This window comes from Symsagittifera roscoffensis, chromosome 4 (genome assembly GCF_963678635.1).
Source record: "Symsagittifera roscoffensis chromosome 4, txSymRosc1.1, whole genome shotgun sequence".
NCBI lineage: Eukaryota > Metazoa > Xenacoelomorpha > Acoela > Convolutidae > Symsagittifera > Symsagittifera roscoffensis.
Genome location: NC_087065.1, coordinates 30,306,826 through 30,334,354, shown reverse-complemented (window position 1 = coordinate 30,334,354; position 27,529 = coordinate 30,306,826). Strand labels below are relative to the sequence as shown.

Genomic DNA, 27,529 nt, shown 5'->3' with positions numbered 1-27,529 from the left:
AAAAATGATTTCGCGAAAACAAGTAATAACAGATCATAACTAAAACTGACTTCACTAACAACATATAGATATATAAATGCAATGTAAAAGCAAACGGAACGAGCAGCAAAGGAGATGAATTCTCGATTACTTTCCAACCCTGGAATGGCAAACCTATTGGTTTGTTGCCGTAGTCACTACCCTCGCAGGACTTAAAGTATGGACTCAACATCGCAGCAGAGGAAACCTTTGAAACACACCAATGACCAACCCAATTTTAATCTCACCTACCGATCCTAATCACTTGGCACTTCACACGTAAAGATCAAACGTCATCTTGCGCGTAGTCTCGTTCTGAGCTTAACGAAATCGGCACATCTTTGCATCGATCTAGAATCTTCACTCGATCACTCAAGACGACCCACGACCAAACGAGACCCACTTCTAAATCAACTTCTCTTCTTCTCTCTACAACAACAAAAACATCTATTCTCCCTCAACTAAGCCACTGCTTAAACCTCTCAAAAGAAAACTACTCTAACCGTCCTTCACTAAAATAAACAATTTAAAAAGTTATAACTCTCTAAACCCGGATGGGTGGAACCAGTTCTAAACTAGTATTTATATTCAATTATAATTTTGATAAAATTATCCCTGTAGAAAATTACTAACAAACCAATCATATTCTATCACTAACACTGACAAATATTTGTAGTGATGAAACTACTTGTCGTTTCAGCTACCAGAACAATTTGAAAAAATCTTAGTACACAATTGTTCTCCTTTTGGACTAGCTCCATATTCTAACTCGCAAATACCAGTACACACGAGCTTTATTGACACTAGGAAATTTAAGAGTAAGATTAAGATTGGTATTAGACTAAGAAGTTGCACAAATCTATCCGGCCGAAAATAGCATAGCGTGACGAATAGACGGTGTACCTTATCTGAAATTACTCTAAGAGAAAGCTATCTCTGGCTTAAACTCTTCTGATATATGAGCAGACTTGTTTTTTGTACTGGTCTTACACGATTTGTTGAATTACTCGAAGTGCGAAAAACTTTAAAATCAATTTTTTTTCTATGTTGGCGTGACTAACAAAACTGTCAGCCTTACAAAAAAGGAAGATTTATGATATTGCCTATGAATAGTGATTGGTTAGCATTAAATTCTGGCGATAAAAGCAAGGCATAAGAAAGAAATTTGCATAAGAGGCTGCCCGTACTGAACTTTTTGTGCCATTTCACGGCTGATCATCCATTTAGCAGGGGAGAGAATATTCTCAGGACTGTTCCCCCATTATGCAGGGCTGTTCACAAGTGAGCATGCGTATTTTTCTACAGACGTGGTCGTACCTGGATCTTACATGATCAGACCTGAGTGAAACATGTTCATACCTGTCGCAGACATGATAACGACTGACTGAAAACTTGACATATTCACTTCGTATCTTGACTAATTGGTCTTTATTGTTAAAAATTCACTTTTTCAGATTTTTTTTGAAATGAGCTTATCCAAATTTACCTCCTCGAGTCAAATATCTTCAAATGAAGAAAATTATGTCGCATCTACATCCCAAAAGAGAGGACGTCAGGTTAGTTTCAGGGGATCAACGAGAGGGATAGTCGAAAAAACTAAGAATCCCCGGTTTGAACTATAAAGCATTGAATTGAAGCAATTCGTCACAAAATTTTTTGGCCAATAATCCTTCAATTTTCGCGAACCAGTAGCCGCAAAAATTGCGAATAAATTAAAAAGATTTGATTGGTTGATACTGATGATCTCATTGAATAAATTAACAACAAATGTGCGACTACTTTTTAACGCATGATTTTTGCAAAATTTGATTGGAACATAAAAATCTTTAAATTTTCGCAAACCAGTAGCCACAATACTTGCGAATAAATTAAAAAGATTTGATTGGTTGATACTATTAATCTCATTGAATAAACTAAAAACAAATATGCGACTACTTTTTAACGCATGATTTTTGTCTAACTTTATTTGTTAAGCATTTATTTAAAGTGATGAAGTTTTGACTAACAATTTTTTTTATGTTGACAGGAAACAGAGAAAAGTATCCACACGCCCCGCTACTAACGACTCCCTGCTGGCAATTAAAGAAAGATGCATCTAACGACTACAGTAAATTTTCAACAAAAAACTTCACCGATGTCAGAAAAAATTTGAAAAAAAAACTAAAAATTTGAAGTAAAGTGTCACATTATCAAGCTGAGTTTATGATGTTGTTACAATTTAACCATTTCTTTAATTATCTTATAATACTGAAGATACCGATTTGAGCATATTCGGTTCAGGCATGGCCATGTATCCTGCAGATGTGAGCATGTTTAGTTCAGGTATGATCATGTATCCTGCAGGTGTGAGCATGTTTAGTTCAGGTATGATCATGTATCATGCAGGTGTGAGCATGTTCAGTTCAGGCATGATCATGCATGCTGCAGGTGTGAGCATATCTTCAGTTAGCACACCTGATGCAGGTCTGATGCAGGTATGTGCATGCCGAATATAGACATGCTGCACATCTGTTACAGACATGAATTTTGCATGATTTTACAATGATCAGATATGATTATGGCCAAAAAGTTCGGTACGGGTGACGAGTTGCAACTTGACAGTAACCAATCATAAAAATACAGATTATCTAACACGGCTCTCGCTGGGATCTCTTTTAAAAAACATGAAATTGCGGCAAAATTGGCACCGATAGTTTTTTCATCAAGTTCAACAGTTTTTTTCAACGGTTTCATTTAAAACAAAACAAATGTTTCAAACGTCTGCTCAAACATAAGCGGAAATTTTTATGCCAAAGAAAGGTCCTGAAAACTCCTACTGCTTTTTATCTGGTCTAAAATGTTTGAAATTTAAAAAAAGTTTTGGAAATTTACAAATTGAATTTTGTTTGTTTTCCTAACTCAACAGCCAGAATAAAAAAAACTAACATTAAAATCTGATTCGATTATGACTTAAAAGCTAATTTCAAATCACTTGGGAGTTTTTTGAGTGCTTGTGAGTTCGCCACCCACAAATATTTTGCGTTACGCCATCACTATCCTAGAGAAAACCTCAATGCTTTTGCTTTTTCTCCGTAATTTGTATTTTGATTGCCAAAACTGACCTGAAATAAAAAAAAAAGACGCCACAAAAGATATACTATAAGGAAGAACGTGTTATTTACTTACTTAATTTGTGCATAAAATGGTGGTAGAGTACTATCAAGTTTTAATCACAAAGAAAATCAAACTGTTTTTGTGCTCGTTTTTGTTTTTTCTCTCAAAACAACTGCCGAGTTTAATTGGGGCAAGCAATGTGATCCAAATGACGAATCATTCAGAGAAATTTATCACTTTTACATAATTTTTTGTTAGGACGAAGGTTTGCAAAAAAAATGATTTTATGATTTTTTTAAAATTAGTTTTATATTTTTTTCCAGCCAGAAAATAGTTCAGATACTTAAAGGTCCTTCGGAACATCCAAAGCTTCGACCTGATGCGAGCAGTCTTAAAAATGTTATAAAGCATTGTTAGAGTTTAATAGAAAAGGCACATATAAAAAAATCAAAACCGAGTCTGATCAAAGAGAACATTGGATAGCTCTTTACAAAAACAAGCTTAATTTATTGAAAAACCATTAAACGAAATAGCAGTTATGAATAGCACTTGGCATTTAGAGCAAACTTACATATTCTAGGGGCAGTTGAGTCGTTTCCATTTTCTGCTGCTGCCATTGGTATCCGGGTCCTTAACTGCCTGATGGAATTTGAGTTGGTGTATACGAAACCAGGGTTCATTTGATTGCCTATACAAAAATCCCCTGCAACCCCGCCCAACAATGAATCTGCTTTCTCGTTCTCTTTTTCCTTTTCTTCTTTTTCCTTTTCTTTGTTCTTGACGATGCGTTGCTTTTTCTTATGGTATCTTAACAGTAACACATATGATACGAAACGAAGTCTTGCGAAACCCAAAAAATGTCAAAATCTCATTCAAAGTGAGCGTGATTTAGTGTAATTTGTATATTCTACTGTTTCTTTTAAGCCCTCAGTAGTAAAATAATCCGACATTACTCCAATATGAAGGGGGTGGTACATCAGGGTTCGGTACCGTGGGAAAACCAAAACCACAACTGGGGCTCGAAAACCCTTTTAATCCCAAATATGCTTTATCATTGAGAGTATCATGTAGCAAACTTTAAACAGGTAGTAAATATCCTGTGACATAACTTTAACCAACGCTAATTTTTTCCGGTTCTGCAGGTTATCTAGTAGCTTATGGTAGCGAGTAATAGGTACAAAAACTCTAACCAAACATCTATCAACAATTCTATCCAAGCATTTTGATATTTTCATTGACTATTGTTTCAAGCTTGTTCTTTTTTGAAGCTGTTGGTCATCTTTTCAACCATAATATCACTTTATATCTAATTTCAAGCAACTTTTGAGTTTCTTGATTCCACAGAACTAAAATTTGCGAGATTGTTTATGTTCAACTAAATGCTGTTATACAATTTATGCCCTCAGTACTAACAATATTTAAAAAGAATTCAACCTGTCTATAAAAAATTTGAGCCAAGTTTTGTCAAGTGAAAACAAACAATCAAAGCAATCAATCGAAAAATAAGCGAATAATTCAGCAAAAACCATCAAGCTTTTTTACCTATAATTTGTTTGCTTCATAGAAAATAAAACTGTTTGAAATTGAAATGGAACCACTTAACAGCTACATATACAACGCCAAAAGCAATATGTTGTGTCTGGAGGGAGATCCTAAAGAGCAGTACTGTTCGTCGAGTAGCATATCTTGGAGAGTGAAGAGAAGACAGTCAGCATCGAATCAACAAAAAAATAACTTGTGATATTTCATGTATTTTAACAGGTATCAAGTCATTTGTTTAAAATAGTTAAAAGAATGCACAATTCTAATTGTAAGTGATCTTTGTCTAGCGGTAGTAGAAAACTTCGTCACATTAAATGCGCCTTTCGCTTTAATCCTGGCACCTGGTCCATCTTTTTTCGGAGTGAATCTGAGACAGAAAACCATTTATTCTACCCAATTGCAGTTCCATAACCAAATATTTGAACATCTCAAAAAATATAAATCAAAAACAGTAAGCAATTTGTTTTCGTCGATATTTCATTGATTGATTCATGAATGTATATTTGAAATAAATTGCTCTCAAGACTCTTTTTCGTAATTTCAATATCTCGGTTAGGTGAGATCGGAACGTATTGTCGTAAGTGATTGTAGAAACTCTATAAGCTTTGTAAAAGCGAAGCATCTGCTGTTTAGAAAAAATATAATTAGCTTTCTGGACAATGCCGGAAATTTAGTTATTTTACTGCACAAATGATCAGTATAAAACTTGGAGTTAGTTTACTATCAACAAAAAAGCTTAAAAATTCACAAATATGTGTAATTTGAACTGAAGTAGCAAAAGCAAAAATCTTTTTGAAAAGTTTCAATCAAATTTCTTTATTTGAGTTTTACCAGTAGTGACACTAAGACCATACGTTTTGAACCATCAACCCACTTTTTTTAACCAGCTAATGAAGTTATCGCAATAACTTTTCTTTGCATGGCATTATGTAGTATCATCAGCGAAAAGAAACTTCTCGGATCCTTCTGCACTTTTAGGAAGACCGATTCCATATAATAAAAACGAAAAGGACCTAAAACTGCGGTACTTCCACATGACATATATCTGTTTGAGATCAGCAAAGCATGATTGAACAGCCATTTTCTTATCCCATTTTTTCTTAAAATATCTGTAAATTCAATCAATTCGTCCTTGCATGAACTTTTCTTTCGAAATCCGAACTGTTTCCAAGAAGAATCTTCTGTTTGTTAGCAAATTTTTAGATTCTTCCGAATATTATACATTCAAACATTTTGCTGAGTGAACTGAGTAAACTAGTAGGTCTATAAATTATAGACATTTTTAAACCCGCCCTTGAATTTGGTTTGTCTCATGGATTGTCGTGTGTCGTTGGTTTTACAGCTAGCTTTTTGTTATATTCGCCAATCTAAGCATCAAGGAGAAACTTATTGATTAAACTGGGAAATGCTTCAAAAAATCTTTCAAATAAAATGCGTGCAACGCTTCTTGTCGATTGGCTTGAGCATGTATTGCACAAGTGTTATAGATTCCTTTTAGTAGTGAAAGACAAATCCTATAAAAAATTAATCATCGCGTATAATATAGTCAATCTTTCTAATATATAGTATGGCCATCCCAGAACAGCTAGGAGATCGTTTTTTGATATTCACAAAACTAAAAAATATTCTGTTGGTGAAATATTTTGTGGACGATATTTTCAATGTTAAGAAAAACATATAGTCTTTAGTATGTTCAAAATATCCGCTGTAGTTTTGTCAATAGATATAGGAGAAACCCGCTGTTTCAGCTAGTTTTCGTAAGTTATGGTCGATTGATTATCTTTGTATTGTAACCATTTTAGTGTGGAGTTCTTGAAATCGTTGTTTGAATATGCTGTTGTATGTCGGATTTAATGTAAACACCTAATGATTGTATGTCTAAGTTTGAATTACGAGCAATTGCGCACATACTCTTAGGTGAAAGTTTTTTAAGGGTGATATTAGCGTAGAATATGGGGTGAGAAGATAATATTTATCTTCGTTTGGATTAAAGTGTACTACGTTGTGGCTATTTTCAGATCTACAAGGAACTGCTGTATCCCAAAATTGTTTTCGGCGAGACATGGTATCTACAAAAAGTACAATTTTTTGAATAGAACACTGGTATACCATAGAATGTTTCCTTCATAATCATTGAAATTAGAGTCGTTACATCAATAAACACTTTACGTGAGATTTTTTGAGTACTGCTAATGCCAGAGATTGTACTTGAAGTGTTTCTATTTCAGAGAGGAACATTTCTTGAAAATTTCTACTTAATGTATAATCTAGTTTCATATCAAGATGAAAATCAAGACTTTTTGGTTGACTTTTACCGCCAATGTTTCCGATATTTTAAAAAAACGCTTACTAGTATATAAAATTTTCGTTTTCTCTTTGTTGATATGAGTGTGCTCTATCAAGTATTACTTTGCCTGTCTTGATGTTGAAACCTTTATTTATTTCGACAAAAATTTCGTGTTTTGTGTACGTAAGAGTGGTTTGGGACAATTACATGCTTTTTCTGTTTTGGAGTAAAAAAATTTTTCTATATCATCTAATTTTTTATATTTGTTTGGATTTGATCTGATTAGATCAGGATTAATTTTTCAAAAAGTTTGGATTTGAAAAAAAAAATGTTTGTGAAGATTTATCATTCCTGCATGAACTTTAGCGACTTAAAATGCGGTTCATGTGTCTTCAGGGAACCAAACGATAGTTGCCTGTGATCGTGTAGTAGGGTTGCCTTATCCTTGATCATTCTTACAAAGTAAGCGGATTCTGTGATACAGCATGGTATCATCTTTTAAATCGCGGGTTAATTGTACTTTTTCTTTTTGAAATTTCCAATCAGAAACGTTAGTTCTTGGTAGCTTTTCTTTTTAGTGTTGGCCTGAACGTTTGATGGTTTATTGATTCCAATGTGTAGTAACCAATTTTTATCGTGTAGATCGTATGTTAAACGTCCGTGTGCGCCATGATACATGAATTTTTTGTCTGATTTTATTTGACCTTGATGTCGTTCAAGTTGTGCTTGGTGTGCAGAGTCTGGAAAAACTTGAATGTTTAATAATTTACGACTTGTGCTTCTATTTCAGACTATTTTTAAGCGTTGCAGTCCATTTTTGCAATCTGGGTTAAGATGTAAAAATATTTCTATGTTACGCGGGTAAAACGATTAAAGATCAAGTCTAATTTTATAACTATTTGAAACCTCCGAACAAGGTACTTTCTTTTCTGAGAATCTGGCTGTAAACTTATATCCTGTTAAAATTGTTGCTCGAGCTTTTCAGTAGAGTGTCGCTACTATCGTTGTTGATTCAATGTTTTGTTGTTCTGATTCGCATTGTGTTACTTGGTTAATTGACTATTTTTTTTTGTTGATTATCTTCGCAATTGTAATGGGTGACAAGGAGGTCTTGTGGGCCTCTTCGGGATGAAGGGTTTTTTTGATGTATGGGTTGAAGATGTACTAGGAGGGAAAGGTTTTTTTAAAATAATAAAACATACAACTGCATGAAACGCCTGAAAAGGGGTTAGAGAATGAAATAAAAACCAATAGTCTTTTTCGTAATTGTAGATAAGTTCTGTGGTGATAAATGGAGGAGGCAAATATTGAGCTGTTATATTTGGTAGAGATGGTGGTAATGGATGGTTTACTAAATTATTTATTCTTAGTATTTTTTAAATTTTGGGGTTAGGTCATTTTGGGTATAATGCTCTTGAATATCTTGAATTTGTATAATATGTACTTAAATTTCTTCATGAATATTGTGTCGATATGATAGTTTGTTTAGTGCCTAATTATGGAGTCGATCTTTATCGAGGTTTTGGCCAAAAAGTGGAGTGGTGCTACAAGAATGTTCCAATTTAATCGTAAAGGCTTACTTGTATCTTGAAGTTCGCGATATCTGTCGTCTAGATTTTTTGGGAAGTTTCTGGGAAAAGTACTAGTTGGTTTTTGACCTGTGACTGAAGGTGCTGATGGAAGTGATAAGGTTTCTGGTAACGATAGAGAGATATCTGATGAGTTATCTATCGGGTCGTTTACCAAATGAGATTTGCCTTGAGAAAATGTTTGTGTCATCCAATGAGGGAGTCTTTGTGATGGATTGGCGTGGTTAAAGGAGTTTTCTCGGATCTGTTCAGAAATTGACGTTGATTCCAAACAATCTTATAGATTATTTGAAGTATTTTGTTGAGAAATGGTTTGAAGTCATGAAGGGGTTCTTTGTAGTGTATTACTTGAGGGATCTAGAGGTGTCGATGATAGGGATGAGGGTATATTGAAATGAACTCTTGGTGTTGTGAGATTTCAATTTCGTCGGGCGTGAATAACTTGTCTGTCTATTGTAGCTGATAAATTTTGGTTTTGGCTCAAATGTCTGGTTCTGTTTAGATCTTGTTGGAGTGAGGATTAAAAAGGTGAGGGTGTCGAATGAGTGGAGTTAATGATTCAGATAAAGATGCTTGAATTTTTTCAAATGTGTATGGATTTTCTTGAAATGATATACATGATGAACTTGGGGTTGATTGGTTTGGCTAGATGTCGGTTTTGTTGGTTTTGTCGTGGCGTCTTGAGATAAAGTGGTTGGTGGAGATTCCTTCTTAATGGGGTGTGGATCAGCAATTTTGAAAACTTGTTATAAGCCTAATTTACTCAAGTTTGTGTTCTTTAAAATATTTCTCTGTAAATGTGATTAACAAATATGTTGCTACTGCAAAAGCGATAATTGCTTTCCAAATGCATTTGAGAGTTGTTAAAATTAGGGAGACAAGAAAGAAGAAGAAAATTACGAAAAGAGGAAAAATATCTTCTGTACATATTAGACGTCGTATCTCTTATGAAATTGTTAAAATTTCGTACCTGATCAGGTGGTCAAGAGTTTCAGAGAGAGATGGATGGATTTTTATGAGGAAATAGAAAAGTATAAATAGGCTGCCAAAAATTAGAAAAAAGAGAAATGCAATTTCGAAATAAAATCAATGATGAAAAACACAAAGGAAAAAAGTGTTGAAAAAAAGATAGAAAAGCTGAAATTACTATTTTAATTTGTTGAACTGAGTTGGAAAGAAGCATTTGAAAAATGATTTGTTGTGTTGAAATAATTTGTATTTTTTTCTCAAATTGGAAACTAACTGTGGTTGAAATGCTAATTGATTTTTGAAAAGTGGGTGGGATATGGAGCGTTTTTGAGGCAGGGAAATCTGAGTCTTTGGTGTTAACTTTCTAGTTTTTATTTTTGGATGGCTGGGGCTTTTGGGAGTTTTCAATTTTTCTTTTAGTGAAAGGCGGGGTATAATTTGAGACAATATAGTTGATTTTGATATATGATGTTTATTCAAGTTGTCAAATATGAGGTTTTTACTTATTTTTGACCTGGAGCTAATTCAGTTATTGTTTAAGGTATAGATTTAGTTAGAGATGTGTTGGCTAAAAAAAGTGATGATTAAAGAGAAATACAATTTGCTTAAACAATTTTTAATGGCTGATTTTGAACTATTCAGTAAAAGAGCAAAAAATGGATATTTGTTTTAGATTTCACTTCAATTTTCTAATAAAAAATTGATGAATGTATCTAAGTACTCAAGGAATATTCTGAAATCCTACATTTTTAATATTTTAGATTAGGATTAATAATTTTGTAACCTTCTCAGACGGATTTCTGAGACAAGAAAATTGGCGTTGTTTTGATTTTTCTTTTATTTCCCGTATAAGTTTTTTTGCTGTAGTTTACGATTGAATCTTTGATCTTTGTTTTTGAAATATTTGCTTTTGAGGTTTTTTGGCGGATCCTTTTTGAATTTTCTTGGGAGTCAGTGGTAAAGGACTGAAGTTTTGTGAATACTATTGTACGTTATTTTCCGTAGTGTTTTCAATAACTTTTAGTCCTGTGAAGGAGTATAATTGCGTTAATTCGCAAAGAGCCTATTTTTTTGCGTAATATGATAAGACAAAATTTCAGTGTTGGGATATTTTTTTTATTGGTCTATTAATTTGTAGGCTACATCTGTGGGTTTTTTCTATAATTTGATTTAGTCATTTTCTTATGGGTTTAGGTTTTTTTTGAAACTCCTTTTCGTATCGTCAAAATTGGCATTAATACAGTCGTCCTATAATGAGATATGAGGCTTTCTGACATTTTAAAAAAATGCTATGATCTTATTGCTTTGTAAGGTTTTTGTTCGAAAACTATTTCGTAAGCTGGTAATCCAAATGTTGTTGTATTTCAGAGTTGGAAAAAAACTAGTGGAAATAACTTTACATCTGTTGACCATTCGGATTTTTGTCATCCCCGTTATATATACATCGGAGGAAGTGTTCATGTAATGAACGGTTCATAATTTCAACTAATCCATTTTCTCTTGGAGCATGTGTTTCTAGGTTTGTAATTTATTTTAGATAAATGACCTTATGTGATTACTTCATCATTAATATCCATCATTCAGATCCATTGTCTGAAACAGTTTTTCGGTTAAACTTCATACAGTGTTGCGGTGTGGTACATGTATTAGTGCAACGTATTGTGTAAGTTTGTCTACAATGACCTTGATGAATGAAATTCCCTCACAGGATGGTCATAAAGGGCGTTTTGTTTTAAATGAGATTATGTGGTTAAGTTATAGATTTTGTCCTTGATTAGGTTTTAGGTGGAAACGGTTTATTTAATTGCCATTTGAGACAGTCCTTGCAAAGTGTTTTAATCAAAATGGGTGCGTTTGGGAATTAAAAATTTTGTGTACGTTTTTTTCAGATCCCGTATGTCCTCTTGTTCCTGAGTTCACTTTAAATTTCTACCAAGAATTTGATGAATGTATCTAATTATTCAGGAGGTTTTCTGAAATTCTACTTTTTTCCATACCACAATCATCAAATCAACCACCACACCGAATACAAATAGATGATATAGATTTAGATTTCTAGGAAGTTTCCACAGATAATATCAAAATCATACAACATCAAAAATCACAAAGAGCAAATCCGACTTTTGCAAATGATTTTTTTCCATCATTCAAAGCTATGTTTTTATTATGGAAATAAATGAGACATTGTTTGTATTTCCACCGCAATTATCTGTGGTACAGGTATTAGTGCAACGTTTTATGTAAGTTCGTCTACAATGACCTTAATGAATGACTTTTCTTCACAGGAGTGTATTAAATGACACTCTGTGATTAAGTTATAAACTCTGTACTTTATTGTCTTTTAGGTGGAAAAGGTTTATTTAGTTGCCATATGAGACAGTCCTTGCAAACTACTTTAATCAAAATGGGTGCGTTTGGGAAGTTTAAAAATTTTTTTTATCCTGTATGTCTTTTTGTACTAGAGTTCACTTTGTATTAGAGTTCACATTAAATTTCTTCTAAAAACTTGATGAAAATTTCTAATAACTCAAGGGGTTTTCTGAATTTATCCGCTTTTCTTATTTCAGATTGTGGAATAATAGTTTTGTAACCTTTTCTTCTAAGTTATTTCCACAAATGTAAAATGAAACAGTATAAGCAGACAAAACAGAATATATATAGGACCCATAATGGTCTCATATATTATTTTCTAATATCCCAAGTAATTTTTCAAGTACAGCTCTCGCTACTCTTTCTGTATAACAAGACTAATTGGGAGTAACTCCAGTCACAACTGACACTACACATTTGAATTTTAAAACAGTTTTTACTGATAGAATGAGCAAATGCAGCTTAAATTCAACATTCATAAATACACAAGAAACCCCTATTGGAACTAGAAATTTGTCACAACAAGTCATACAAACTCCATCACATTTCCTCAATGAAGAAATAGTTGAAAAACTACCTACACCAAAACAGCAAACTATTTCCCCTATTCACCCAGCACTTACAAAAACCAAATAAAAAAAACTCCTTTCAACAAACAAAATTATAATCAACAGGTAAACCATCTGTTATCCCCAAAAACACGCACATGGATTATCAAACACATTAAAAACCAAAAACCAAAACACGGCACCCTATTAAACAAAAACAAACAAACAGCAATATTTTTTTATCGTAATTATGACTTTTTCAAAAAAAATAATTTTAGCAATTTTCAGACACAAATTGAACCCGAGAAATATCACTTTACTTGACAAAGACCAAATGCAATATCTCAATCAGCAATTTTAAGGATAAACGAAAACTCCGACAAGCCACACTGAAAGTTACCCAATTTTTCAACAAAAACAAAAATTCGCTGACAAGCAGTTCACATGAAGCCAACCACACTATTCTAAAGATGAAGGTTACTTCTATCATAAACAACAACAAGATAATAATACCTATCGAAAAAATCAGCGGAAGAACATAAATCAGCCAGATGATAGTTTTCAACCAGATTTTTTTGAACCCTGCATGAACACTCAACAAGCACGCCAACCACAAAGACAAAAATTTCAAGGCAAAATCAGGTACAGCCAAATTATAATATACAACCAAAAACCATACAAAAAACAATCAAAGTTATCAACCCGAATCAATGAGAAACAAGATCCCATCCCCTTACTACTGACAAAATTACCAAAAATCAACTCACAAGATTTACACAAACACCAAACACAACAGAAATACTACAAATGACTCATGGGTGGCTCATCTATATCACCCAATAAACCATTGATGCTTTTTACGGGAACAGATACTGACTGCTCATTAGAAGACTATTTGAGTGCTGTTACCGCAAATTTAATCATAAAGTAGGTTCAGAACCAATAAACACATATTTACATCAAAATTGGATACATAGACGCACAGCATTAATACATAACTAAAAAAAATTAAGTCCGATTGGAAACAATTTACAAACTAACTTTCAAAAATGTTCGACTGTGAAATAAACAAACAACATCAAAGAGTTTTGTGCAACGAAATTTGTAGACTCCGGAACAAAACAATAAATCAATTCGCCGTAAGAATAGAAACTCTAGTACGTAAATTCATTTTCTCAATACAAATCATTATAAAAAAAACTAAAAAAAAAACAGATATTTCAATGATGACTTTAACACACAATTACAAAAAAATGAAATAAGAGAGGATGACATCCGTTATCAATCCTAGCACTTGTTAAAGATTTCCGAGAAATAGTAGATAAAATAGAACAATCCTAGATCACAATAAAACTAGAGTAAACAAAAAAAATTAAAACTACAAAACAAAAATACTGTCCACACAACAACTTCACATATTAATAATATCCAAGAAAGTGACAATGAAATAGCACAAAAAAACTCAGCATAGCATTGCTGAGTGCAGACAAAAACAACAAGACAAGTTAAATATACCACCAGAGCACAAGGAGCCAATCAAATCTTATAATCTTGAAAAAAGATCAGAAATTCCCGAATAAAATCATCCAAAACGATAATAGCTCAGGAAAATCACTCCCAAACAGATATAGCGATAACAGATCATCTCAAATATTTTTTTGCTGAAAATCACCTGATCGACGAAGTTCACAAAACTAATCACAAAATGGATATAGCAGATCAAATAGAAAATATAACAGTCAAAATGATCAGTATCGAAATAGTTACTCTGGATCGAACTCAAATAGAAGTATTTTTTAAGCTTTAATAGAACTCGTTCAAATTCCAACTCCCGGAAAAGATACTATTCTAAAGACCGTTCAAGAAACTCTTTAATAATCGAAATTGAAACGACTCATTTATTCGTAATCAAAACATTTCAAACAACTGAACTCGAAATTGATGGAATAATAGACCACAAAACTAAGCTAACAACAGACCATATTATAGTAATTATAATATTAGATCCCGTTTTTATTCTAGAAAAAGAAACAACAATTATCGAACCAGATTCAAAGTCCTTCTCAGTCACCACATCGAAGTAAGTCTCATTATCCAAACAAGCAAAAACAAAACTACAGAAATAGAACACCGAAACATTGAAGACAAATCAATCAAGTACAATCTACAAAAAAACAGTCCTTCAGGTATTGACAAAACAGAAACTTCAGAACCAAAAATAAAAAACGAAAACACAGATGACGAAAGCTGTACCGAAAACACACGAAGTTAAAACATGCTTAAAATAGAATATGAATATGAAACACCATGCGAACCGAATTGTTACCAAAGTGATTTTATCAATTTAAATCTTCAAAAATTGAGTCATAATCAAGCTACTACAAAATAGACTCCACATTTAAAAGAAAATAACTCATGTATGAATAATGAATAACAGAACACAATTAATAAATTACCACCACCAATTTTTTTTTGATTTTTCCCACTATCTTTAGAAAGCCTAAGAAAATTCAACCACCAGATCTTGAAAATTATTTCTTAATCGACTCCGGCGCAAAATCAAACATTATCAGCATCCCTACATGGAATGAAATCCAAAATCTACACCCAACGTTTCATTTTCAAAAAAGAATCTAGTAAGCTAGCCACTGCACAAGGTACAAGTTTAACAAATTACGGAAAACCTAAATATTCTTTCTACCAACACGAATAATGGACAGCAAATTCCTACTGAAATTTTGGAAACAAATATTTTACATCAGGTATTAAAGATAACAAAGTCGGAGTCCCATTTATTAGTTAACAGATCCCAGCTATAAATATCTTAAATAGTAAATTGCAAGTAAAAGATAATTAACGAAACTGAATAAAACATCTTTAAATAAATAACTCCCATTTTTCTCAAAATTATGTCCTAAAAATAATCAACAAAGAAAACATTTAAAACCATTACCAGATATGCATATTGTTTCTCTATCAACCAGTTTCACCAGTATATCAACAACCAACTACACGGAAGTTATATTAAGATTGATCTCGATTTCAAACAAATCCAAAAATTATTTAGAGTAACGATTTCATCTATCAAATGCACTAAAAAGTTAAAAACAGATACCATAGCATTGCATATGTATAATATTTCTCCATATACGGTCACACTTCCTCTAGGACTTTTAGGATTTTGTGAAACAGATGCAACTCGACCATGGCCGCTGGTGGCCGCTGGTGGCCGCTGGTAGTAGTTGTTGGATTGGACTTGATATTAACCTGGGTTTGTTAAAGTAGTCGGATAGGGCGAACTCGACCATGGCGAGGATGACGAAAGCGAAACAAACCCAGACATAGATGTTGATGGCGTTGATGGTGTTGCTGATGTTCTTGTCGTATTTGTTCGTGCTCTCAGAAGCCAGCGTCAACATTGTCAGCACAGTCGTAATCCCTAAAATAGTAGCGGACTTGGGGCGGGGGAGGGGAAGGATGGAAGCCTTCCCCTCAGGGATGCGACCCCCTGCCGACCCAAAGGTTCTCCACTTTGTACTATTTTAAGATATCCATTTTAGGCTGACTGACCTTAAAATTCAGTGCCAATCTAAACTAATATTGAGGAGGAGTGTGCACCCGAAAACAATACTCCAGAAAGTAATTTTCACCGTGAAAAAACTTGAACCAGGAAAAATACACCTGTACCGTGTTTCCACCAAACAGTAATTTTAAACGAGAAACATTTAAACAGGAATTTCGGAGAACGCTGCAATTATGCAGTTTGAAAAATTTAAGCATGACGTTCTCAGTAACGAACTACAAAAATCAGCCTCATGATTAATTTTTCTAATCTATTTTTGCATCATCATTTTTTTGGCGGTTGATTTCATAGTCTGTAGAAACTTCATTTGTTGTATGAGCAAAATCATAAAGGTAACGTTTTATTCATAAGATATCGATTAACGAACCTTTGACTGCATTTTGGCTTTAGTTTGTGTTTTTTTTAGAATTGCATGCTTCGACAAGGGTTTTTGCATAGGCTCTACTTGATATCTTCAATTCAAAATGGAGTTTAACTGCTTTGAACAAAATTTTTGGAATTAAAAAACTTCAATTTTTCTTGCATTAAGAGTTTGAAATCTGAAAATCAATCGCCAAAAGTTTAGTTTTAAGCCAACAGTTTTATTTTCCACGCTAAATATCCTTTTTGTTCCGATTTTCGTAACGAAAGTAAAGGAAGATTTGTGCTCGGGTTGGGTTTTTTTCTTCTGACAAGTTTCATGAAAATTGCATAAAACAGGAAAAAATTGTCCCAAAGTTAGTACAAATTATGACAAAAATCACATATCGAATTTCGTGATCTGTTAGTGCTTTTTTTTGGTTCACATATTTGAGTGAGTAATTCTGGTCGCAAAAAATTTAGTTGAATGACATCGTCTCAGTGGAACAAAAAAATTTGGTTATACGAGTGCACTCTTCGGTATTTAATAATTTTTTATTGATTTTATGAACGATACAGGTAAAATATACAAATACTGGAAAAGGGCACGGAAGATCATTATAGCTTTTACTGAGAAAATTGATCATAGGGGTTTTGCAAAAAAAATTGCGGTCGTTGCTAATGAAAAATCTGCTAATGAAAAAACTCATATTAAAAATTTGATTTTGAATAATCTGTTGTTGTATTGGAACGAAAATGACAAAAACATGAAAGATATGAGAAATTATTTAAATTTTGGCCTTTTTTGCAAGCAATAAGAGGCGACATGATACAAAACTTAATGGAAAATCTGATGAACTTTCTTAAGAGACTCCAAAAATGGCGCATAATTGTTCATTATTTCGTAACGAAAGTAACGGAATATTTGTTCTCGAAGTGGTTTTTTTTTCTTCAGACAAATTTCGATTTTTAACAAGCCAAGTTTGACGAAGTTTTTCATATCATTCGAAAAATTTTGTGGTCCAGAGCTCAAATTTAAAAAAGTTATGAGTGTTTAAAGATTACCACTTTGGCCAATTTGGGATATTAAGGCGCGATATATTTTGCTCTATTATCGCGTGAGCGGAGAATTAATACATCTAAGAAATCGTTCCAAATTGGTCGTTTATCATGATATTACAGTATATTACAAAATATTACTGCTCCATAGACCTTAAAAGGCAGTCGGAACAGTCAGCAGTCTTGTTGTTGCGACTTTCGTACCTAAAGTAACGGAGTATTTGTGCTGGGGGTGGGTTTTTTTCTTCACTTAAAGTTCAATTTTTTAACTAGCCATTTTTGACGGAGTTTTTAAAAATCACTCAAAAAGTATTGTAGTCCCGAGATTGATTTTGAAAAGATATTTCATTTGTGGTTATTTTTCATAAAGTTATGGGGTCTTAAAGATTGCCTTTTTGGCCAATTTGGGACAATTAACGCGTGATATATTTCGCGGTATTAACGCGTAAGCAGGGATTTTTCTGTCTCATAAATCAATCCAATTTGGTTTGAGAAAACTTTTTTTGCCATAATTGATTGGTTAATACGTGCGAAACCTATCACTTTGAACTTTAAGTGGCGTGTGGGGGGGATGCTTTTTGAAAAAAGTTCAGATTTTAGATTTATTTTATATATCGAGAGTTTTATTGAGTTTTAAATAATTACACTTAATTTTTTCATGTTATTACTGCTCCAGAGACCTTGAAAGGTTGTCGGAACATCTAGGGCCTCGTCCTGATACAAGCAGTCTTGTTCAGTTTTAAATCGGAGATGATAAGTGCGAACAGTTCGGCAAAAAAGTTCTTCAAGGGATCAATCAAATTATTGAGCATTTGTTCAACGGACAAAATTTCGTCGCTGGATTTCATAACTACAAATTTTTTGATAGAAATTTATGTACGCGAATTTGTATGTGGATTCTACCTAGAAAAATCACTAACAAGAGTAAAAAAAGCGTATCTAGAAACTTCATTTGTTGTATGAGCAGAATCATAAAGGTAACCTTTTATTCATGAGATATCGATTAACGAACCTTCGTCTAAGACCATCTGTACAGCCCTTTTCTTTAATTTGACTGCATTTTGGCTTTAGTTTGACAAAGTGTCGACATTGGGTTTAGATTTTAGTTTTCGACGTGCAGTCTTGGTTTTGTTTTCAGATCGGATCAATTCCACTTTGAGCTCGATCGTATGACCCTCATATCAGAAAACTAAAAAGTCAAACTATCGTTCATCCCTCGCAGTCTTTTACTAGAATTGCATGTTTTGACAAGGGTTTTTGCATGGGCTCTTCTTGATATTTTCAATTAAAATGGAGTTTAATTGATTTGAATAAAATTTTTAGAATTAAAAAAACTTCAATTTTTCTTGCATTAAGATTTTGAAATCTGAAAATGAATCGCCAAAAGTTTAGTTTTAAGCCTTCAGTTTTATTTTCCACGCTAAATCTCCTTTTTGTTCCAATTTTCGTAACAAAAGTAAAGGAAGATTTGTGCTCGGGGTGGGTTTTTTTCTTCTGACAAGTTTCATGAAAATTGCATAAAACAGGAAAAAATTGTCCCAAAGTTAGTACAAATTATGACAAAAATCACATATTGAACTTCGTGATCTGTTAGTGCTTTTTTTTTGGTTCACATATTTGAGTGAGTAATTCTGGTCGCAAAAAACTTAGTTGAATGATATCGTCTCAGTGGAACAAAAAATTTGGCTATACGATTGCACTCTTCGGTATTTGATAATTTTTTATTGATTTTATGAACGATACAGGTAAGATATACAAATACTGGAAAAGGGCACGGAAGATCATTATAACCTTTACTGAGAAAATTGATCATAAGGGTTTTGCAAACAAATTGCGGTCGTTGCTAATAAAAAATCTGCTAATGAAAAAACTCATATTAAAAATTTGATTTTGAATAATCTGTTGTTGTATTGGAACGAAAATGACAAAAACATGAAAGATATGAGAAATTATTTAAATTTTGGCCTTTTTTGCAAGCAATAAGAGGCGACATGATACAAAACTTAATGGAAAATCTGATGAGCTTTCTTGTGAGACTCCAAAAATGGCGCTTAATTGTTCGGAATTTCGTAACGAAAGTAACGGAATACTTGTTCTCGAAGTGGTTTTTTTTTCTTCAGACAAACTTCGATTTTTAACTAGCCAAGTTTGAACAAGTTTTTCATATCCTTCGAAAAATTTTGTGGTTTAGAGCTCAAATTTAAAAAAAGTTATGAGTGTTTAAAGATTGCCGTTTTGGCCAATTTGGGAATATTAACGCGCGATAAATTTTGCTCTATTATCGCGTGAGCGGAGAATTAATCCGTCTAAGAAATCGTTCCAAATTGGTCGTTTATCATGATATTACAGTATATTACACTATATTACTGCTCCATAGACCCCTTAAAAGGCAGTCGGAACAATCAGGGCTTCGCCCTGATGCGAGCAGTCTTGTTGTTCCGACTTTCGTACCAAAAGTAACGAAGTATTTGTGCTGGGGGTGGGTTTTTTTCTTCACTAAAAGTTCAATTTTTTAACGAGCCAATTTTGACGAAGTTTTTAAAAATCAATCAAAATGTATTGTACTCCCGAGATTGAAATTGAAAAGATATTTCATTTGTGATTATTTTTCGTAAAGTTATGGGGGCTTAAAGATTGCCTTTTTGGCCAATTTGGGACAATTAACGCGTGATATATATCGCGGTATTAACGCGTAAGCAGGGATTTATTCTGACTGATAAATCATTCCAATTTGGTTGGAGGAAACTTATTCGCCATAATTGATTGGTTAATACGTGCGAAACCTATCACTTTGAACTTTAAGTGGCGTGTGGGGAGATGATTTTTGAAAAAAAGTTCAGATTTTAGATTTATTTTATATATCGAGAGTTTTATTGAGTTTTAAATAATTACACTTAATTTTTCTATGTTTTTACTGCTCCAGAGACCTTGATAAGTTGTCGGAACATCTAGGGCTTCGTCCTGATACGAGCAGTCTTGTTCAGATTTAAATCGGAGATGATAAGTGCGAACAGTTCGGCAAAAAAATTCTTCAGGGGATCAAACAAATTATTGAGCATTTGTTCAACGGACAAAATTTCGTCGCTGAATTTCATAACTACAAATATTTTGATAGAAATTTATGTACGCGAATTTGTATGTGGATTCTACCTAGAAAAATCACTAACAAGAGTAAAAAAAGCGTATCTAGAAACTTCATTTGTTGTATGAGCAAAATCATAAAGGTAACGTTTTATTCATGAGATATCGATTAACGAACCTTTGTCTAAAACCATTTGCACATCCCTTTTCTTTAATTTGACTGCATTTTGGCTTTAGTTTGTCAAAGTGTCGACATTGGGTTTAGATTTTAGTTTTCGACGTGGAGTCTTGGTTTTGTTTTCAGATCGGATCAATTCCACTTTGAGCTCGATCGTATGACCCTCATATCAGAAAACTAAAAAGTCAAACTATCGTTCATCCCTGGCAGTGTTTTATTAGAATTGCATGTTTCGACAAGGGTTTTTGCATGGGCTCTACTTGATATCTTCAATTCAAAATGGAGTTTAACTGATTTGAATAAAACTTTTAGAATTAAAAAACTTCAATTTTTCTTGCATTAAGATTTTGAAATCTGAAAATCAATCGCCAAAATCTTAGTTTTAAGCCTTCAGTTTTAATTTCCAAGCTAAATATCCTTTTTGTTCCAATTTCGTAACGAAAGTAAAGGAAGATTTGTGCTCGGGTTGGGTTTTTTTTCTTCTGACAAGTTTCGAATTTTTAACTAGCCAATTTTGAAAAACTTTTTCATGTCATTCGAAAGGTAATTTCGTCTTGAGCTTGAATTTGAGAAAAAAATTCACCGGTGATCATTTTTGTACAGTTATGGGATCTTAAAGCCTGCCGCTTTGGCCAATTTGGGACAATCAAAGAACGATAAGTTTCGCGCTTTTAACGCGTAAGCGGAGGTTTACAAATTTTTAGAAACCGTTCTAAGTTGGTTGAAGCAAGCTTATTTGCCATATTTGATTGGTTACTGTGGGCAAAACCTAAGACTTTGATTTTTATATGATGTGTGGGGAAATTGTTTTTTAAAAAAAATCACAGGTTATACTTTTTTTTCTAGTTTTTTTATTACATTAAATTTTTTCATGTTAATACTGCCCCATAGACCTTGCAAGTATGTCGGAACATAAAAGGGTTCGCCCTGATACAAGCAGGCTTGTTCAATTTCAAATCGAAGACAAAAAGAGCGAACAACTTGGCAAAAAAATTCCTTCAGTGATCAAGCAAATTTTCTCTTTTCAACAACAGATGAAATGTTAATTTTGCATAATATGCAATCAAATGAAACAAGACTGCTCGTATCAAGGCAAAGTCCTGAATGTTTCAACTGCCATTTGAGGTCTATTGAGCTCTAATAACATGAAACAAAACAGATGTAACAAAGTTTAAATTAAATTAAAAAAAAAAAATTCAGATTTTTCTGAAAATCATCAACCCAGACGCCATATAAAATTTAAAGTGAAAGATTTTGCTCCTGTTGAGAAATCAATTTGGCAAACAAGCTTCCTTCAACCAATTTGAAATGAACTTTAAGGCGGAACAAATCTCCGCTTATGCATCAATGACGCGCAGAATATCGCGCCTTAATTGTCCCAAAATGGCCAAAATGGCAATCTTCAAGCGCCCATAAATTTGCAAAAAGATCGCAGATGAAGGATTTGTTCAAATTTAAACTCAGTACAAGAATTTTTTCCGAAAGATGTAGAAAACTTCCGTCGAAAAGGGCTAATTAAAAAATCTAAGTTTAATTGAAGAAAAAAAACACCCCCAGCACAAAAATTCCGTTACTTTCGTTAGGAAAGACTGAACAACAAAGTTGCTCCTATCAAAGCGACGCTCTGAATGTTTTGACTGCCTTTTGAAGTCATTAGAGCAGTAATAACAAGAAAAACTACACACGAAAATTTTATGTAAAAAAATTAAAAAGTTTTTTATTCAGTTTAAGATTTTTGCAATTGTGAAGAACAAAGTGATGAATTTTGCCCCTACTAACAAATCATTTATGGCAAATAAGCTTCCTTCAACCAATTTGGAACTATTTCTAATACGGATTGAATCTCCGCTTACGCGTTTATAGCTGCAATTATATGGCGCGTTAACTGTCCAAAATTGGCTAAATTGGATATCTTTAACCCCCATAATTAAAAAACGATCACAGGTAAAATTCACGTTCAATTTCGAGCTAAGATCAACAATACTTTTTGAATGATATAAAAAGCTTCGTCAAAAACGGAAGTTAAAAAGTCGAAATTTGTCTGAAGAAAAAAAACCACTCCGAGAACAAATTTTCCGTTGTTTTCGTTACGAAAATCTAAACAAGTATGCGCCATTTGAAGTCTCCTAAGAAATTTCAACAATTTTTCAATTAAAAATTGTATCATGTCTCCTTCATTGCTTGCAAAAAAAATACAAAGTTTGAATAATTTCTCATTTCTTTCATGTTTTGGTCGTTTTCCTTCCAACAAAACAACAAAATCTGATTATTCAAAATCTAATTTTTAATATGGGTTTTTTCTTTAGCAGATTTTTCATTAATGACCGCAAAGTTAATTGCAAAACCCCTATGAACCATTGTCTCAGTAAAAGTTATAATGTTCTTCCGTAATTTTTTTGTTCCATTGAGATGATAATTTTAAACTACTTTTTGCGACAAAAACTACCGGCTCAAACATGTAAAACAACAGATAGCGCTATCAGATTACGAAGTTCAAAACCTTTTTTAAAAAAAAATTTTTTTGTCATAATATTAATAACTTTGGGACATTTTTTTTTAATAAGTGCAATTTTCAATGGAATACTTTCGCCGCTTTAGTTCTAATTATCTAAATGAAAAAGTTTCTGTGATGCTTTAAATTGGTGTCTCGTCAAGTTTGGCGCGTATTAGAATTTTAGAAAGGAAGTTTCCTAGTCAGGCTGCAAAGAAGCGCCGATTCCGCCGGGTGTATACGCACGGCGGCTACTGTCCTTGTTTTGTATGAAACCATAGTTCAAACTTATTCTCAATTTACTTTTTCTCAGCAAAAATTTAAAAATGTGACACAATTTTCACGGTTATGCTAGATGAGATGGCGAGAGCCTAATGTTACGTATCTCGTTAAGATTCTATACGATCGTATTTTCAATAGAAAAATACAAAAAACTAAGAATATTTTCTGTTCTTCAAACCGAATTTCGGCTGCATCAAAAAGGCGCAGAGACTACTCGTTCAAAAAAAATTAAGTCAAACAGACATAATTTTACAAAAATTGATCACACATGAGAAACTTTTTCCAATTTCAGCTTTCAGATGACATGAAAAAAAAACTGTGTCAAAATTGCTTCGAAGGTCGGACAAAAACCTCAAAAAAGGCAGGTACAAATGCTGTACTTGCATCATTTTGTTTTGGACTTTAGCAAGAGTATTGCACCATTGCTGCTCTTTTTCTAAAAACCTAAAGGAAAGACTTTTTTGTAATTGTCTGGAAGTAAATTTGGATAAAAAGCACCGATAGTAAGCCTGTTGAGTGCGTTTCCAATTTGGCAAAACAAAGGCAAACCAGTCAATCAAAATCGGCCAAAGCCGTTTTATGAAACAGACTAATCAACCAGAGAAAACAGAAGAAGCTTTTTGCGGGGTTCGAAGCCGATTACTGAGCATAATTTAATGTCCCGTCAAGTTCGGCCCATATCTGAGTTTTAGAAAGGAAATGGCCTAGACGGGATTCGAACCTGCGCCGAACCTGCCGGGATGCACTGTGTATGCCCTCGGCTATTGTCCATGCATGCAAGTATAGCTCAAACTTGTGTAATGCATTTGTTCCTAATTTACTATATTTTCTCAGCAGCACTGTCACGCTTCGGAGAGTCGAAAACCTGAGCAGTTTTAACGAAGGGTCTTACTAATTGGCTCGATAGGGTCTTAATGGTTGCGGAGCGAGCGACATTATCTTTGCCGTAGTGCAAAGCAGTTAAGTTAATGGACCTAAGGGTAGTGCCCATGAGGGCTGCTGGAATCGACAATCCAGACGAGATCACCAGTTTGTAACTCGCGGTTCGAATCGGCATGCCACTTTGAGCGCTTGTTCAAGAAGTCAAGAAAGGGACATTCCCCTTAAGCCAACGCTGCCAAGTAGAGTTTGGATGAGCTTGTGCTTTCACAAAGCGCTTTCGGCGGTTAAAACTTGCATCAAGTGTTAGCGACGGAAAGCTAACAGAGTGCGTACCCAAGAGAAAATGGTTAGTCGTTAAAGTTTCCGATTTAGTTGAATAGGGACCAACAGACGTTATTGGACGTGCCTTTAATGATTCCTCCACTAAACAAAACGTGGTCGACAATACCTCATCGGTTAGTTCAATGATCACAAATTCCACTGATTGCGTAGAAGACGCGTTTGCAACTGCTCACTAATCTTTCCCAAGACCTACCATGATGCAGCGCGCCAGATGATTGTATTACCATTTAATCTCTTTATGAACTAACAATGCGGAAGCCGGTCTGTTCCAGTTTTCTACGCAAAGCATAATGATGCAAAGTTTTTTACGCAATTCCCATTTTGCAAAATTCGGTTTCCATAGATGGAACAGCTTCTATGTGCGCGGCACGGGGATTGTTGCAGGTGGACAGAAAAGCCCATTTTTTTTCACTACTGCGGTCAATAGTCACGTGAATTGGACCAAACTAATCCACACCCCTTTACTGAAAGGCCGATGGCGGTAACCAAGCCGTTCGACAGATAGGTCTGACAACATAGGATGTACTGTGCTTGGCTGGCTTGGCTTGCAAACAAAACATCGTCTTTCAATTGCACCGAAAAGCAGCTCGCACACCCAAAACCACAAACCCCATATGTGCTATGGACCGCAAATTTTCCAAGTGTTGATGATTGTGGGCAAAGTACAGATGCCTCAGAAGATTTTTTTCAATATTTCAATATTTACGAAGTGACAAAAATCTATGATGATGGGATGCTTAGTTTCAAAATTTATTTCGGCTAAGCGTTGAAAACGTCTCGTGGTTCGAATGATGCCACCTAGGCCGATAAATCACCTTATACGGGTATGCCAGATTTAATCTGTTTGAACTCAACTTGGAACTATTGGGGTTCAACCAAAAAAAATATCCTTCACAGTTAATAATGTGTGCATCCCAGTGTCCCAGTGTCTGCGAGATTATCTCCAGTTTTTACATGGAAACATTGATCCACAGTGGCGAGTTTTTTTTTCACAAATACGGTTTGCAAGAAACATTGTTAATTTATCGACTTAATGAAGCCATTGTAACACCGTGGTGCTATGAGTTCAAAAAACGGTGTGGGTTACATCAATTGACGGTGCTCGGAGTATACCTTCCTTCAACCTAGATGCAAGCAAGGCTGCCTGCAATTCCAGCTCCGGAATGGACAAAGCCTTCATTGGTGCTACCCTTGCTTTACCAAAAACAAACGCCAATCTATTTTTTTTGAGTCTCAATAATCCCGGCACGAAGGAAACCAACAGCGCAAAACCCTTCTTGCGAGCTATCCCGAAACATATGTATAACAAATTTTGCAATAAGTCAGGCCCAACGAGCAAAGACTTGTTTAAAGAGTGGCCGTGAAACAGTGACGCGCCATTTACAACCTGACGAACCATACCTGGCTTCTTTGGGTTGAGGACAGCATGGTGGGGTAAATAAAATTCACGGGCAGGGCGGAGCGGAGATGCGTATCGTTCGGCTTAACCGGAACGACATAACTTTTATCGAGGTCCTTTTTTGTCTCAGTGTATTCACTCCTTGAACAACTATCTTTGTCGAGCCGTTTTTCAAGCGTCTTGAACTTTTACAGCGCTGAGTAGTAATTGTTGATTAAGGAACTGCTATTCCTACCCAGTACTGTTCACCATCATGTTATGTTGTTAATTCAAGAAGAAGGATATACGATCGCTGATCGGTTGAAGAACGAGCATCAGCTTGTTTGTATGTGCCATACTTTTCCAACTCATACCACGCTTCAACTTGGCTAACAAATTACATGTCTTTGGCATTGCATTTGAAACATTTTGACAACAACCCAGACGATAAAAGGAGTGGGCCACTCAAAACCCATCTTACCGGCAGACGAACAGCCATTGGAGTTTTCAGATCCGCTTCATTACGTGGACAAACTGTGCATTCTGTGCATTGTAAGCGGACTCTGCAGCAGACCAAAATCCGCAACCGTACTTGCGAAATTCAGAACAGTTTGTTGAATCCAAAAACAAATAATAAGACAATTGTATAGTTAAATTTAGCTGTTGCGGATTCCGCAACTGTAAGCGGAATCCGCAACGTGTAAGTGGAATCCGCAATTTGTTTGCGGATTCCGTTTAAATATATGTAAATGTGTAGTATAGCGTTTAGAACTCAATCTCAAAAGTATAGCGTTTAGAAAAATCATTCTCAGTTACTATATCCAGTTTCTACAACCAGTTGAAACGTTTGGTCTCTGTTCCTGTCAACCCAAATTCGATCTCAAACCCTGCCAATCTCAACTTCGATCCCAATTAATGACCTACTGAACATCGATCCCAATTACTGACCGATCCCAAATACTGACCTACTTCGATGTGAACTTCGATCCCAAATACTGATGCAATCTCAAATACCGACCTTAATCGACGATATGATGTGCGTTGTCTTTCCAAACACTCTCAAGCAATGGACTACAAATAAATAGTTTATTCGGTTTTAAGCTTCCAAAACCATTATTTGGGTTTCTCGCAATCACAAATACTGACCTAACTAGGCGATATGCTAAATGTTATTTTTCCAAACAATCTCAATCCAATGGCTAAAAATAATAATTTTATTCGGCTTTATGCTTCCAACATCAGTATTTGGGTTTGACGCAATCCAAAATACTAACCTAAAGTGGCGATACGATGAGTGTTATACTACCGTACACTCTCAACCCAATGATTCCAAAAAATGAATTTATTTGGTGTTGTGTTTCCAAAGTACATAAAGCTGACATCCACCAATTTAGTTAACAAATGTTTTGAGATTCGTTGGTGGATTCCGCTGACAATGGTTACCTCCTTGCCTTTAAATTCCGCATTGCTAGAGATAAAAATCTCAGCTCCAGTTTTT

At 34.3% G+C, this 27,529-nt stretch overlaps 1 protein-coding gene across 1 annotated transcript in view; it reads right to left on the bottom strand.

The window, feature by feature from the left end:
• Positions 1-27,529, bottom strand: part of LOC134844372 (glycine receptor subunit alphaZ1-like) — a 124,432-nt gene that overhangs the window by 33,708 nt on the left and 63,195 nt on the right. The window contains exons 4-5 of the mRNA XM_063861021.1: positions 15,684-15,855; positions 3,683-3,918 (exon numbers count right to left, since the gene is read on the bottom strand). Coding sequence (XP_063717091.1) covers positions 3,683-3,918; positions 15,684-15,855 — 408 coding nt within the window. The remainder of the gene's footprint in view (positions 1-3,682; positions 3,919-15,683; positions 15,856-27,529) is intronic.